The following is a 16905-nucleotide window of genomic DNA, read 5'->3' as shown; positions in this document are numbered from 1 at the left end:
GGTAAAACTGAGGTCCTCCAGCTTTGCTATTGTTTTCAAAACTCTTGTTTTTAGATGATTAATACTACTGTCCCAACAGTCTATTGATTCGATGTTTGTTCTTATGTATGTTAGGCACATTGCAATCACCAACATGGTTTAATTACAGTTGACCCAGAAATAGCAGTTCCCAAATAAAGTTGCACATCAGAATGACCAGGAAAAGTGTGTGTGTGTGTGTGTGTGTGTGTGTATGTTTGTGTGTGTGTGTGTACACTTTTTTTAAAAAAAAAAAATTAGATTACAGGGCCCTTTTCCAGTTGCATTAATCTTGAATTTCCAGACAGATGAGGAAACTTCAAAATGTTTGTGGAAAATGAAATTAAAGTACAGGTTAATTTTGAAAAAGGAACTCCATAAAGAGACAGATACCCTGAAAAAGAATCAAACAGAATTTCTGGCGGTGAAGAATACATTGCTAGAAATCAAAACTTCCCTTGAAAGTTTTAACAGCATATTAGACCATGCAAAAGGAAGAATCTCTGACAGTCCAAGCAACTGAGAAGAATGGAAAAATAACCATTTTAAATGAAGACAATATTTGAGAAATCCTGAACACCATTAAGTGGCTGAATATTCGTATAATAGATATTCTAGAAGATAAAGAAATGGATAAAGGCTTAGAAAATTTTTCTCAGGGCCGGCAGGTGGCATGGTGATTAAGATGCTAGACTCCCACATGACTGACCATGGTTCAAGTCCCAGACCTGAAGGCTTCCTTTCTCATTTTCCATTTCTTCCTGTTTATCTGAGATTGTTCTTGTCTTCTCTTCCAATATGAAAGATAATCTTGCTGGGCATAGTATTCTTGGTTGAAATTGTTTTTCACTCAACCCTGTGAATATAGTTTCCCATTCTTTCCTTGCTCGCATTATTTCCAATTGAGAGGTCCACTGTTAGCCTGATGGGGTATCCTTTGTAGGTAACTTGTCATTTCTCTCTTGCCAATCTGAGTACCTTGTCTTTGTCTATGGTTTTTGTCAGTCTGGCTATAATGTGCCTTGGAGAAGATCTTCTTGGGTTGATTCTATTTGGGGTCTTATGTATTTCTTGGGTCTGGATCTTTGAATGCCTCTCTAGGTTTGAAAAGTTTTCTTGCAGGATTTTATGGAATAGATTATCAATGCCCTTATTAGCTCACCTTCTGGGACACCAGTTATCCAGATGTTTGGATGTTTGATGGTATCTAGTATGTCTTGTTTATTATTCTCATTTTGGGGGACTGTTTTCTCAGTCTTTGTGGTGGATTTTTTTTTCTACATCTGAGATTCAATCTTCTGTATGATCTCATCTGCTTTTAATACTTTGAAGGGAGGTTTTGATTTTCTGTATTACAGCCTTCATCTCAGTTCTGTTTGATTCTTTTTTATGATGTATATTTCCTCTTTCAGATCATGCAAGAACTTCCTCACCTCCTGGAACTCCTCGGCTCTATTCTCCTGCCTCTTCTGGAGTTCATTGTCTTTCTTCTCTTGTGTCTCTGTTAACCTTGTCACTATGAGTATTCTAAATTCTTTATCAGATATTTCCATGATTTCCATTGAACTGTCTATGGATGAAGAGCAGTTATTCTTTTCCCTTGGGGCAGGGGAGGAGTTATTATCTTGGTTTCTCATATTTCTTGTGCCTTTGCAGTGATTTCTAGTCATCTGATGGGTCATACACTTCTTCCTAATTTTTAAAAGCAAAAATAAAGAGCGTACTGTGCAAAATCACTAGTTCTCAGTAGCAATGAAGGAGTCTTCTTCTGAAGTCCTGCCCCTTGCCTCTCCTAGAGAGAAGGGGAAAAGGGGATTATTAGCAAGATAAAGGAGGATCTTAAAGCCAAGAGAATACTTTACCTTAAAAAAAAATTAAAGGAAAAATTACAAAAAAAATGAGAAGAGAAAGAGAGGCAGACAGAGACAGAGACAGAGAAGGATAGAGGGGCACCCTACCACTTGAGACTGGGAGCTGGAGGCTGAATTATCAGTAGGAAATGTTCATTTCTCTTATTCCCTGAAATCACTAGTTAGCAGCAATGGAGTAGTCTTCCCATTTGTCTTTCTGTATGTATCTCTCTCTGATCAAAATAAAATAAATAAATAATAACAAATAAATAAATGTTTTTTTTAATCCCATGATATATTACCTGAAAACTTTCCAAATTTGAGTGGCATATGGAACTCCAAATCCAGGAAGTACAAAGACCATCAAATAGATTTAACATCAGAAGATCCTCTCCAATGCATGTCATAGCCAAACTGGCAAAAATCAAAAACAAAGACAGCCTTGCCCTCTGCTGACAGGCTGCCTCACCACACAACATGCCCTGCTGCAGCCCCAAGAAATCCTCCAGTTACCCGCAGTCCTTTGCCAGATGAGGCTTGTGTCCAGGCACTGGCTCCTCATCTCACTCAGGCTTATGCCAAAAATGTAAAATTTGGTACGGATGCTCAAGCCTCAATGCTTCAAGAGATATCCCTTTTAGCCAGTACTGTAGCCATTACAACAGGGCCAGAGAGAAGAACTATAATTGTTGAACAAAGATGAGGAAGTCCCAAAGTAACAAAAGATGGTGTGACTGTTGCAAAATCAATTGACTTAAAGGATAAATATAAAAATATTGGAGCTAAACTTGTTCAAGATGTTACCAGTAATACAAACAAAGAGGCTAGAGATGGTACCACCACTGCTACTGTAACTGGCACGCTCTAATGCCAAGGAAGGCTTTCAGAGGATTAGTAAAGGTGCTAATCCAGTGGAAACAAGGAAAGGTGTGATGTTAGCCGTAGATGCTGTTTATTGTTGAATTTAAGAAGCTGTCTAAACCTATGAGGAGGAATCCAGAAGAAATTGCTACAATTTCTGCAAATGGAGACAAAGAAATTAGTAACATTATTTCTGATGCAGTGAAAAAGGTTGGAAGACAGGGTTTCATCACAGTAAAGAATGGAAAAACACTGAATGATGAATTCTAAATTATTGATGGCATGAAGTTTTATTAAGGCTATATTTCTCCACACTTTATTAATACGTCAAAAGGTCAGAAATGTGAGTTCCAGGATGCCTATGTTCTATTGAGGGAAAAGAAAATTTCTAGTGTCCAGTCCATTGTACCTGCTCTTTAAGTTGCCAGTGTTCACCGTAAGCCCTTAGTTGTAATTGCTGAAAATATTGATGGGGAAGCACTAAGTACACTAATTTTGAATAGGCTAAAAGTTGGTCTTCAGGGTATAGCAATCAAAGCTCCAGATTTTAGCAATAATAGAAGGAACCAGCTTAAACACATGGCTATTGCTATAGGTGGTATAGCGTTTGGAGGAGAGGGGGTTGACCCTAAATATTGAGGATGTTTACCCTCTTAGGAAAAGTTGGAGAGGTCAATGTGGCTCAAATTGAAAATGTATTCAAGAAATCATTAAGAAGTTATATGTCACAACTAGTGAATATGAAAAGGAAAAACTGAATGAACATCTGTCAAAACTTTCAGATGAAGTAGCTGTGCTGAAGGTTGGTGGGACCAGTGATGTCAAAGAATGAAAAGTCTGACTCCAGCTATTGAAGATCAAAACATTGATATAGAAAATATTAAAAGAACACTCAAAATTCCTGCAATGACCATTGTTAAGTGTGAGTGTTAAAGGATCTTTAATAGTTGAGAAAATTATGCAAAGTTCTTCAGAAGTTGGTTATGATGCCATGCTTGGAGATTTTGTGAATATGGTAGAAAAAGGAATTATTGACCAAAAGGGTTTTTAGAGCTGATTTATTGGATGCTGCTTGAGTGGCTTTTATGTTAAGTACTGTTGAAGTTGTAGTCACAAATCCCTAACGAAGAGAAGGAACCTGGAATGAGTAGAATGGGTGGAATGGGAGGTGCATGTTATAATTTTTAGAATAGAGCTTTACCATTATTCGTGAACTGTGGCAGGAAGCTCAAGGCAGTGCTCCTCACCAGATAACTTCAGAGAAGTCAGTTGAATAAAATAAGAGTGAAGAAATGACTGGCTGATATTTAAGAAAAATCACTATAACCATCAGTTACTGGTTTCAGCTGACAATATATAATAGTTTACTGCTGTCATTGTCCATGCTTACAGATAACTTATCTTGCATTTTTGAATAAAAAGACATTTGTACATTCCTGATACTGGGTGCAAGAGCCATGTAACAGTCAGTGTACTGCTTTCATCTTAAATCACTTGGGCATTTTTACTACTATTCTGTTAAAATCAGGATTTTAGTGCTTGCCATCACCAGATGAGAAGTTAAGAAGCAGCCTTTCTGTGGATACTAAGAATAATTGTGTACTGGGGACCAGCTGGTGGCTTGGTGGCTAAGGCGCTGGACACTTCCACTTAGCTGACCACAATTCAAGTCCTGGACCTGGTGGCTTGCTTTCTCACTTTCCCTCTCTCTCTCTGTCTCTTTCTGTGCCTCTCTCTCTCTCTGGTCAAATTAACATAAAATGGATGAATAAATAAAATAATTCTTTTAAAAAAAGAATAATTGTGTACAAACTAGAGAACTATCCAATTTTGTGACAACTTTTGTGTAATAAAAATTTGTTTAAAGTTAAAAAAAAGACAAAGACCATATTCAAAAATGGCAAGAGAGAGATGCCAAGTTACTTAGAAAAGTTATATCAGACCTCTCAACTGAAACAATACAGAAAAGGAAAGAATGGGAAGATATAGTTAAGATCTGAAAGAAAAACAGTTTCAGCCAATACTATACTGAGAAAGATTATCCTTTCTCCTGGGAAGGAGAAATAAAATCATTCCCAGATGAACAAAAATTGAAATAATTCACCAGAAGTAGACCAACTCTTCAGGAAACACTTAAGAGAATACTGTACCTGGAAAACTAAAGGGAGATAAATAGAAGTAAGAGGACATAAAACAAGTAGGGGGAATAAAGTAACTAAATGACAGGGATAAGTCCACACATTGCTGATAACATTGAATGTTAATGGATTAAATTCTCCAACTGAAAGACACGGATTAGCTCAATGGATAAAAATACAGGAATCCTCTATATGTTGCTTGTAAAAAACACACCTCATTGACAAAGATATACACAAATGAAAGTGAAGGGCTGGAAGAAGTCATTTCATGCCCACAGAAACTGAAAAATAGGCAGGAGTCACCTGCCTAGAAAGACTTTAGGATAAAAAGAGACAAAGATTACCCATTATTTCTTTACCTAGGAACTTGTCTAAGATAAAAATTTTCACCAGATTCTCTCCCCTAGTATCTTCAGCACCTGCTCACTGTTTTCCCCATCTTTGTCCTTCCCATGTTCACTAATTCTTACTGCCCTGTGCCTACTCCCATTTCACTTTTGATGCTCCTAGTTTTGTTAAGTCTTACCCTGTAATTTTGCTTTTAGTTTTGATACCTCTTTATGAATTAACAATAAAAAGGATGTATGGTTTTTAACAGATGTCTCCAAAATAGTCTCTTGTTATGCAGGGAGAACAGTTCTTTTCATTCATTTATGAGTTCTTCCCTAACTGCAAAGGCAGTGTCATTTAGTTGAGTAGCACCCAAGAGGAGCTTTGAGTTAGAAGTTTATGTTTTTATGCCCCACATTAGAGTGTTGTGTATGGCTGTTCAACACAAATGTAACAGTGTATTTTTGTAAATGGGAGTTGGTATGTCAAATGCATCCTCTAGAAAATAGTGTCATCGTCTTAAGATTTGTTTTCTGAAGTTGATACTGTGGGTTATTTTTGTGAACAGTCTGATGTTTGGGCCTTTTCCTCTCAAAATAAAGAAGTCCTTATTAAACAAGGAATTTGGAGAAAAAAGAGAGAGATAGACAAAGAAGGACACTACATAGTTCTGAAAGGATTAATTTACCAAGAAGATAATAACAATCATAAATATTTATACACTCAACACCAGGGCACCCAGATACATAAAAAAGTCCCCAGGTAAAGTTCCCATATAAGGGGCCAACAGATGACATAGGGGTTAAGGCAGCTGGGTCCCACGTGCCCAACTGCACAGTTTGCGTCCTGGACCCAGTGACTTGAAAATCACACAAGGCAAATGTGCATATGTGACCAAAGTCCCAAGAGGAAAATAGAAGGGAAGGGATTGTGATGTGGCCATCCCCCCTTGGGCAGGGGGAGGTTCTTACTCTCTTCTTTTTCTCTCTCCAGTGAATACATGTACCTATAGCTAACAACAGCAATGACAGAAAGTTCCCAAATAAAGTCATGCATCTCCAGGAATTCATTTTTTAAAATTCAGGTTATAAGACTGACTTATAGAATACAGGTTATTCAGACTTCAAAATGTTTGTGGAAAATGAAATTAAAGTACAAGTTTATTTTGGTGCAAAAAATTTTGAAATCCATGCATCATTTATTCATTGTTTGTATTTTTCATGAGCTTTTCAAAGACCCCTCATAATAATTAGAAATGTATGTCATTAAAATGTATGATGGAATAAATCCATGGAATTTATTGATTTATCTATTTTTCTCTAATAATTTGGCAAACTTCAAATCCTATTGTGCAGACATGTTTATAAAAATTGATTTTGGTCTTTGCCATGACTTCCTAGAAACCCCTAATTCCTTACTGCCTTTTCTTCAAAAGCCGCCTGCAAGTCATAACTGAATCCCACAGATCAGGTTTTAAGCATTTCTGACTTAGGTCAGCAGGTGGCATGGTGGTTAAGGCACCTGGATCCCACAAAGCCGACTGTACAGTTTGAGTCCCGGACCCGTGGTTTTAAAAACCAGCTGGGCAGAGCTGGCAGGTGGCGTGAGTAAAGGTGCTGGACTCCCAATTGACCGACCAGGGTTAGGTCTGGACCTGGTGGCTTGCTTTCCCACTTTCCCTCACTGTCTTTTCTCGTCAAAGTAAAATAATAATAATAATAAATAAAGATTAAAAAAAAGAATTTCTGACTTAAACAACAAAACCATGTTTATTTGAAGGATATAGTTGTTCTTAGCTCTTTATTCTCTACATAGTAGCAGTGCCTAGGCATGAGCTAAAATGAACAACTGCTCATATCATTACAAATATCTCTCATATCCATCCCCCTCTTTTCTAAGGGACAAAAGTGTCTTCGGATAAAGTGGAAACTTTCATTAAAAACATGGGAATAGATCTCAAGCAGAAAGACATCCAGACACTGAAGGACCACCTACCAGTTGATGGTGAGTTTTGAAAATCAATATATCCCTTAGTATAACTTTGGGCATAAATCTAGCAGGGCTAGCATTATTATATAGGATGTATATGAAAGAAAGAAAAAGAAGAAGACAGGCCTTTACCATAGCTACTAAACTAAGCCCAGTGGCTACCACTCAGTAAGAATCGCCAAAAATGTTGCCTACTTAAATGGTAATTGTCACCTCTTCAAATAACGCCACACACAGGAAATGTCAAGGTCTACTAAAAACAATCAAGATATCAATCTTTTTGTCCTTATTGCTAATCTAGCATTAAATAGTAGTGAACCAGCACTGCATGGTTCTGACATGTGCAAGAAACCATTCTAAGTAATTTATGTATATTAACATGTCATCTTCCAAACAGCTCTGTCTAGTTTTATTACCATTTTACATATAAGGTAACTAAGACACAGAGAGGTCAAGTAGCTCGCCCAAAGTCAGAGAACTTGTAAGTGGTGAAGCCAGGAAAAGAATTCAAGCAATTTCTTAACTACTATGCCACAGTGCCATACACTGCTAGAATTAACAAATTTAAGGAGATACATAGTTATGTTATAAAAACAATGAATTAAACTTGGTGTATATTAGATGGTATCATACTAGTGGAACTAGAAAAATTTATCAGGAAATTTGAAGCCTCTGAAGGAAGTAATAAATACAAAATATTAACCTAAGTCAGTGAACACGCATTTTTCTAAATCAGCAGTACCTTCCATTCTCTCATACCATAAACCTTAATGTCTGTGATGTATTAGTCACTTTCCTAGAATCTTAGGACCTTTGCCTTAATTAGAGGTAAGCAAATTTTCCAAAAATGAGTTTTTCCTTCGTTTTCAAACACTTTTCATAGCTATTTTAATCTGCTAGTGCAATAAATGTAGATACTTATTATTGCCCTGTTTTCCAAGTATCTTGGAACATTAGCAGTACAATGATTTAAAGTGGGAGACTACTAACATAGTTCTTGTAAGCGTGTACATCTGTGTTATAATCCGAGATAGATAGAAAATCATTTTAGGGCAAAACAGGACACAGTGACATACAAAGTAAAAGACATATGACATCCGTCATTTACAAGAAGACTATCCAAAGAAAGGTTCCTCCTTATCCTATTTAAAAGTTCTAATAGTCAGGGCCTGTAGGTGGCATGGTGGTTAAAGCACTGGACTCCCACATGACCAATCTCAGTTTAAGTCCCGGAACTGACAGCTTACTTTCTCACTTTCCCTCTTTCTATCACTCTCTGGTCAAATTAACAGATAATAATGATAAATCAAATCTAATTAATTAATTCTTAAAATAAATTTTAACAGTCATAGTAATAACGATATTATAAAACTATAAAAGAATATTAATAAAAGTCATAATTTTAAAAGACATTTAGAAAGAACAAGCAAGGATAAATTCTGCACCTAACTGGACTGTATATTGGTTTTAAAACTAATTCGTCCTTGGAGACCAGCAGTTAGTGTACTAGCTATGTCGCTGGGCTCCCATGTAGTCAACTCTGGTTCAAGTCCCGGATCCAGTGGTTTATACACACTGGGCACGTGTGCATGCATGCCTAAGATCCCAAGAGGAGAATGGAGATGGCGTGGCCATCCCTCCTGGGGGTGATTTCTCGCTTTCTGTCTTTCTGTCTCTGTCTCTCTCTATCTTTCTGGTGCGTGCACACAACCTATAGCAAAAACCTCTTCAAAAACAAACAAACAAAAAAACTAATTTATTCTTTGGCCTGCCAGTGGCTTGGTGATTAAGGCAACTGAATCCCACGTGGTCAACTGTAAGGTTCAAGCCCCAGACCTGGTAGCTTGAAAAACATGCCGGGCTGGGCATGCGTGCATGTGTGTATGCATTTTCAAAATCACAAAAGGAAAAATGTAGGAGAGGGGATTGTCATGTGATCATCCTCAGGGCAAGGAGTGCTTTCTCATTTTCCCTGTCTGTCTCTCTCCAGCAAGCACACATAGCCTCTGGCAAATTAAAAAAAAAAAAAAAAAAAAGCTAACTGATTCTGATTGCATTTTGCTTAACAATTATTTAGTAAACAAATATGGAGCATCACTCTTATGAAAGCCACCATTGAATGAATGCATAGATGATAGCAAGAATACAAAGCAATTCTGGGTATCTCACTCTCGGGGCACTTACAGTCTTGAGAGTATTACACACAGAATACCGCAAACATGTGTAAGCAGTGATAATTGGCACCCTTGACCAATTACAAGTAAAAAATGAGGATAGATGTGAGCAGGTAAAGGTTCCAAACTGAATCTTACCAATTAGAGTAATAACATCTTTTAACTACTATCTTCACATCCCAATCCAAGTTTCTCAAGCTTGTCATTTCACACACTGTTTAAATGTATCCATTGATTTTCAGTGACTTCAGACTTTAATTTAGAAATACTGACAAAAGAAAGAAGTGTCTGGTCTATAAAATTTTTTTCAATTGAAAATGGTCACTGCAAAGCCAAAGTATGGTCATAAGTGGGCTTTTACTGAATGTATCAACATGAAGGTCATCATGTTAGCAACCTAAGAGCAGCTTTACATGCCTGCCAACACTCTGATCTTTTAGAGGCTCACTTGGTGCCAAAATGATCATAAACCTAAAGGTAAAGTCAGCTTTGACAAAATGGAATTACCATTTTTAAATAAAAACTTTTAATTCTAAAAAATAATGTCCAAACAACCCTGAAAATGCTGACTTAACAGATAATGGGTTGTCCTGAAGGAAAGGCGAGTACATTACTTTTACATCATGCTTTAATGGGTTTTGATAGTTTATGTTGTAGATAACAGCTGTATTAATTAAATCGGTGAGTATCTGATGTAGAAAAATAATAAACTTCTAGGGAAATGTTTTGAATGATTGCATTTTTAATTTCTATTTCACAGATTAAGGATGTTATATAATTTGTTTCATGCTTTTTTATCTTAAAGGTAATAGGAAAATTGATTTGAATGTGTTGATGGATGAAGTTAAAAATGTTACAGGTGAGTGGGATGTTACAATGAATATTATATTGTGTGACCTTGAAGTTTTATATGGAGCTATGTTTATAACACAATAGTATTTCTTCCATTCATTCATTTAACAACTATTTATGAAGTATTTACTACATGCCAGACATTGTTTTAGACACTTAGGTTACATCAGGGAACAGAATAAAGGTTACTGCCTCATGGAGTTTACATTCTAGCAGGAGAAACAAGCAGTAGACAATAAACATAAAAGTAAGTACATTGTAGAGTATATTAGAAGTGGTAAATCCTACCCAAAACATGGAAAGTAGCATCAAGTAACAGAGATTGGGAAAGCAGGGCATGTTGGGTAAGTTATGTTTTTAAATAGGTTATTCAGGCCTCCTTAAGGAGGTAATATTTGTACAAATACTGGAGGGTTTGGGCCACATGGGCATTTCTAGACAAAGAGTATTCAGGGAGGGCACAAGACAAAGGCCCAAAGGCAGGAGCATGCCTAAGGTATTCCAAAAAAATGGCAAAGAGGTCAATGTAGCTGAAGATGAGTAACTAAGGAAAAATAGGAGCTGAAGAGAGAGAGAGATCATGGGTCCAAGAACAGTCAGGACCTTGAAAGCTCTACAAGGACTTGGGCTTATTTTCTGAGATAAATGGAAAGCCCTTGTAGAGCAGAGGCATGATGTGATCTGACCTGTGTTCTAATCAGTCTGTAGAGTCTTTGTTGAGAATAGTCTGGGGGAGTGGAAGGAAGGAATCAACAGTAGAAACAGAAACTACTGAGGAAGCCTTTCAGGTAACCAGTGTTAGAGGTGATATCAATACATACCAGGGGGCCAGCAGGTGGTGTGGTGGTTAAGGTATTGGACACTCATATGGCCAACCATGGGTCAAGCCCCAGGCCTGGCAGCTTAAAAATCATGCCAGCGCATGTGCTTGAAGGAAGAGAATGGATTATGACATGGCCATCCCTCCTGGTGGTGATTTCTCACTTTCCCTCTCTCTGTTTCTCTGGTGAATACATGAACCCTATGGCAAAAACCTAAAACAAACAAACAAAACACCACACATACACACACACATATACACACACACACACGCGCGCACACACAAATTTTTTAAAAATGTTTTAATATTAAAGAATCTTAAAGGAAATGAAAAGGAGTAATCAGTGATGTAGGTGGAAAACCAAGAGAATGTGGTGTCCTAAAAGCCAAATAAAGGATGTTAAATTAGGTTGACTACCCCAGGAAACAAACCTTGAGACAAGGATTACTCATGCTGGTTGTTTACTTGGGAGGGGAGCCTAGGAAAGGCAGGTAGGAATTAGAAAGGTGACACATGGATGAAGGTAGCCAGTAATGTGTTTATCAAGCAAGTTATACTGAAGGTAACTGGAGCGTAATACCATTATACGATATCCAGGAAATGATATAGCCTCAGGAAAGGGTGGTAGAATTTTTTTTTTTATATCAACTCATTTTGGTCACTAGTTGAGAACTGCTTAGTGGGGTGGAAAGGAATAGTACTCTGCTGGCACTTCCAGCCATCTGACCACTGGCAGAGTGAACTCTGGGAGCTGGAGAAATCCCTTGGGCAAGAAATACTAGTAATTGAAAGTGGGTCAAAGGGGGCATGAGCAGAGCATTTACAGCATCTGCTTATAGGTACAAGACAACAGGACAAATCAAACAAACAAAACACCACACATACACACACACATATACACACACACACACGCGCGCACACACAAATTTTTTAAAAATGTTTTAATATTAAAGAATCTTAAAGGAAATGAAAAGGAGTAATCAGTGATGTAGGTGGAAAACCAAGAGAATGTGGTGTCCTAAAAGCCAAATAAAGGATGTTAAATTAGGTTGACTACCCCAGGAAACAAACCTTGAGACAAGGATTACTCATGCTGGTTGTTTACTTGGGAGGGGAGCCTAGGAAAGGCAGGTAGGAATTAGAAAGGTGACACATGGATGAAGGTAGCCAGTAATGTGTTTATCAAGCAAGTTATACTGAAGGTAACTGGAGCGTAATACCATTATACGATATCCAGGAAATGATATAGCCTCAGGAAAGGGTGGTAGAATTTTTTTTTTTATATCAACTCATTTTGGTCACTAGTTGAGAACTGCTTAGTGGGGTGGAAAGGAATAGTACTCTGCTGGCACTTCCAGCCATCTGACCACTGGCAGAGTGAACTCTGGGAGCTGGAGAAATCCCTTGGGCAAGAAATACTAGTAATTGAAAGTGGGTCAAAGGGGGCATGAGCAGAGCATTTACAGCATCTGCTTATAGGTACAAGACAACAGGACAAATCAATAGTCAAATGCTGCCAATTGGTCAAATAAGAAGTGAGAACTGCCATTGTATGTAGCCACATGGGAGTCACTGGTGATATCAAAAAGAGAAATCCCAGGGCCAGCAGGTGGCATGGTGGTTAAGGCCACATGACTGACCACATAGTTCAAGTGCTGGACCTGATGGCTTGCTTTCTCACTTTCCCTCTCTCTCTCTGTCTCTTTCTGGTCAAATAAAAAAATAGTAGTAATGATGAATACAGTTAAATAAAGTAATTCTTAAAAAAAAGAAAAAAAGAATGGGAGGATAGGATGTAGAAAGTATGTGAATGTATGAATTTTTCTGCAAAATGGAGCAAAGAAATGGAATGAGTTAAATGGTGAAACTGGTGTCTTCCTTTTTAATTAAAGAGAGTAAAAAAATGTAGTATTAAATGGAAGGAGAAGAAGCAGTGGTTTGAAAAGAGAGACGTTATCATCAAGAAGAGTGGAAAGTTAACAGACTAGCAAGTTTTAGTATAATTGTCCAACAGAGCCAGCCAGGGATTTAACTAGGAATAGGGTTTTGTCAAATGTGTGTACTGAAACCAAGAATAGAGCAATTTAAATCCTATCTTCTGCAAGATTAAAAAAAAAAAAAAAGTTTAATTAATTAATTTATTTTAATTTCATTTATTATTATTTTATTTGTTATAGGCATGTGTGCTTATCAGAGACAGATGAGAGAGAAAGAGAGAGTAAGAAAGCAGGCCCCAGGTCTAGGATTTGAACTGTGGTCAGCTATGGGATTCCAGTATCTTAACCATTGCACCACCTGCTGGCCACTCTTCTGAAAGATTTAAATGTGCTCACTATGTTCTTTGCTATCATTGCTTCTAACTTTCTATTCCTTTTTGGGTTCAGTTTCATTCTTCATACTTTCTATTCATCTTAGTTATTTCAAAAAAGGGTCAATTTTTGCCTAAATAAATCTTTACACTCATTCTTTAATCATAATTTGACTGAATGTGAACTTGTAGATTGTTGTTTTTCCTTAGAACTCTGAAATATGATGCAAATGTATCCCTAAAGAGGATGTAATGAAGCTAGGAAAAAAAAAAAAAAAAAAGAACAACTAAATTCAGCTACTGCTATCGGAGGAACTTCATCATCCTGCCTTTCAGACTCTCTCTAGCAGTCCCCTATTGGTAGAATTTAAAATGAGACCAGCTGGCAAAACAGAAATGTGGTTTAGAGTCCCAGCCTCAGCACAAGTGTAGATGGGTAGAACTGGAGCTTCGAGACATTAAGTAGCTAGAAGAGGATCCTTTCAACTACTCCACTACATGCTCTTCTGTATACATTTGAACTTAACTTTCACATAACAACAAAACAACTCTGTGTCTCTATCTAACAAGATATGACTATCCTTCATACAAATGAAAATAGCTTGACCTGCTCCCCACAATGAGGAGAAAGTTCCAACTTTCGATCTCTGGGAGGCAATAATACTATCTCTGGGCTATGTTAATTACTTCTCAAATTTAGTTACAGTACCATCTGAATATTCTGTTACCTGAAGACTAAATTGTAGGGACCAGAAGGTGGCGTGGTGGTTAAAGCACTGGATGCTCACATGGCTGACCACAGTTTGAGTCCTAGACCTAGTGACTTGCTTCCTCACTTTTCCCTGTCCCTCTCTGGTGAGCATATGTGCTCTGTAGCAAACTGAAAAATAATAATAATGGTAAATAAAATTAAATCATTCTTTTCTTTAAAAAAAGACTGAATTATAAAGTTAACCTATAACAAATCTTGTATTTAAATTTAAGATTAAAAATTTTAAAAATTAACTAATTAAAAATAGAGGGCCAGCCCCATAGACCAGTGTCTAAGGGAAACCAGATCCCATGTGGCTGGCTGAATGGTTTGAATCTTTTTTTTTTTTTTGAGAGGTTTTCGCTCTAGGGCTCGTGCACTCGCCAGACAGACAGAGAGAGACATAGAGACAGAAAGCAAGAAATCACCCCCCAGGGGGGATGGTCACGCCGCAATCCCTTTTCCTCCACTATCCTCCCGGGATCTTGGGCACGCACGCACATGCTCCTGGCGTGAGTTTTAAGCCACCGGGTCCGGGACACAAACCGCGGTCGACTACGTGGGAGTCCAGCGACATAGCCATTATGCTAACTGCTGGTTCCCAATGGTTTGAATCTTGACCCCAGGGACTTGAAAAACATGCTGGGCCTGTGTGCATACATGCCCAAAATCCTGACAGAATGGAGAAATAGAGAAGAGATTACAACATGACCACTGGGAATTGCTTTCTCCCTCTCCCTCTCTTTCTCTGTCTTTGGCTAACACACGTACCCTAATTAAGCCTTTCTCTCTCTTTCTATATATATAGCTATTAAAATATTGCATCATTCTCATGTTCTCACTTGAGGCTGTTTTTCCTTTTTTTTCTAAAGGAGAAAAGATTCATGCTGGGGACCTGAAAAATGTTCTGAAAGACATGGGAATAAAGATCACAAATAAGGAATACAAAAAGTTGCTGAAAAATCTGCCAATTTCTGGTATTTAAGTGTGTTCTGTGTCGCTGATATCTAAAAATGTATTGATCCAACAAACAACTGAAAACTTGCTGTTTATGACACTAAACCCTGGGAGAACAGGGCCCAGGCCTATTTCCTAAATCCCTGCTCTTAAAGAATACTTCAGAGAAAGTTGGCTTTAAGGTTTTGTGACATTTTATGTTAACCAAATTTGGCAAGGAAGAAAGGTCTCGTCTTAGCATTTCTAAAAATCCTGCCCTTCACATTTAGTCTAGGAAACAGAGAACTCTGTAGTCAGAAGTCCCATCTTAGGAGAAACACATTATCATGTCCCTTTAAGAGAAATATAAGGCATAAAGTATAAGCTAAAGGAAGATGAAAAGGCAGGAGGAGAAGAAAAGTGAAGGGAGAAAAGACGAAGCTGTATGAGAGAGGAGAAAGCCAGGAAAGAAAAAGCTATGTGTTTCAACAGTATAGGGGCCAGTGCTGTGAACAGTTCTGTATCCTATCTGTCAGATAGGTTCATTAAACTGAGTTTTCTAAGTATATCTCATTTCACTGAGAACGAAGTTTTTAGATTTTTTTCTTTCTATAAGTATACACTTTAATTTTTATAAATCTTTAAAAACATAATTAATTGTGTTTTATCCTACAGCTGATAAAAAAGTTTTTAAGAAAGAATTAATGGATGGTGTGAAATCCTTCAGAGGTGAGTGAGTAAAAGGATAAAGGCAATAATATTTAAGACTTTTCTCTGAGTATATAAATAAACAGAAAATGAGACATTTTATTCAATAAAGTTTTTTAGAATTGTTTTATTTAACTTTACTTATTTATTTATTTTAATTTGACCAGAGAGGGACATAGTGAGAGAGAGAGAGAGAGAGGGAAAGTAAGAAAGAAAGCTGCCAGGTTCAGGATTTGAACCACTATCGGCCATGTGGGAGTGCAGCACCCTCAACTACCACGCCACCTGCCCGTCCCTCAATAAAGATTTAAGTGTCTATTAGGTAGTAGATATTTGAGATTAGTCTAGACTATTTAGAATAGCATATGGAAGACAATGTAATTACCTATAAGTCCCAAGTAATGTTATCTTTTTTATTATAGTTATCACTTCTCTCTTTTCTGTGTATATGTATTGTTAATTAAGCTTCTATTGGGTATTATATGTATCCTACATTTAATCTTAACAGTTTAGCTTAGCATAAGAATTTTATCATGTCACTTAAAAGCCCTTTGTAACTATAACTTTTAATGACTATATTATCTGGCTGTAATATAATTTACTTACTCATTCTTCTTGTGGAATATTTAGGTAGTCTTAATGTTTTGCTCTTTTATGTATTAAAAAAAATTTTTTTAGACATACCAAAATTTAACAGAGTTTATCTGAACAAGAGACAGGCAATTCAAATCAGGCAGTCTCCCAGAAAACGGTTTTCGAGGGACTCCAGCTAGCCCTGTGGTCACAGGGTATATAAATTTGCGGGAAGCCAAAGTGACATATATAGGAAAGGGAAAGTGACATACAAAAAAGCAAAAGCGAGGGAGTAAGGTAGAGAAATCACTGGATTGGTTACAACTGGATGATAAGCTGCATGAGCAGCCTAAAATGTGGGCTTTCTGTGATTGAAGTGTGGCTAGTGTGATTGGTTGTAACTTAGTACCCTGCTCAGGAAAACAGCCAACCACATACAGTTTCGGCTTATCCATAGGAATACAGCAGCTATTTTAGGCCAAAATACTTAGTTCAGCAAATGTGATTATTGTACATAAATCTCGATCTAGCTTTCACGTCATTTTCTTTCTTTCTTTCTTTCTTTCTTTCTTTCTTTCTTTCTTTCTTTCTTTCTTT

General features: G+C 37.3%; 1 protein-coding gene and 1 pseudogene across 1 annotated transcript in view; both read left to right on the top strand.

Annotated features, from left to right (window-relative positions):
• EFCAB3 (EF-hand calcium binding domain 3) overlaps nt 1-16905 on the top strand; it is a 119139-nt gene that overhangs the window by 738 nt on the left and 101496 nt on the right. The window contains exons 3-6 of the mRNA XM_006159101.3: nt 7097-7201; nt 10166-10219; nt 14964-15068; nt 15703-15756. Of these exons, the coding sequence (XP_006159163.1) occupies nt 7097-7201; nt 10166-10219; nt 14964-15068; nt 15703-15756 (318 nt within the window). The remainder of the gene's footprint in view (nt 1-7096; nt 7202-10165; nt 10220-14963; nt 15069-15702; nt 15757-16905) is intronic.
• LOC102481476 (60 kDa heat shock protein, mitochondrial pseudogene) lies at nt 192-3917 on the top strand (annotated as a pseudogene).

This window comes from Tupaia chinensis, unplaced genomic scaffold (assembly GCF_000334495.1).
Source record: "Tupaia chinensis unplaced genomic scaffold, TupChi_1.0 Scaffold000624_1, whole genome shotgun sequence".
NCBI lineage: Eukaryota > Metazoa > Chordata > Mammalia > Scandentia > Tupaiidae > Tupaia > Tupaia belangeri.
Note: the sequence above shows the minus strand (reverse complement) of the source record. Positions and strands in the feature narration are given on the sequence as shown.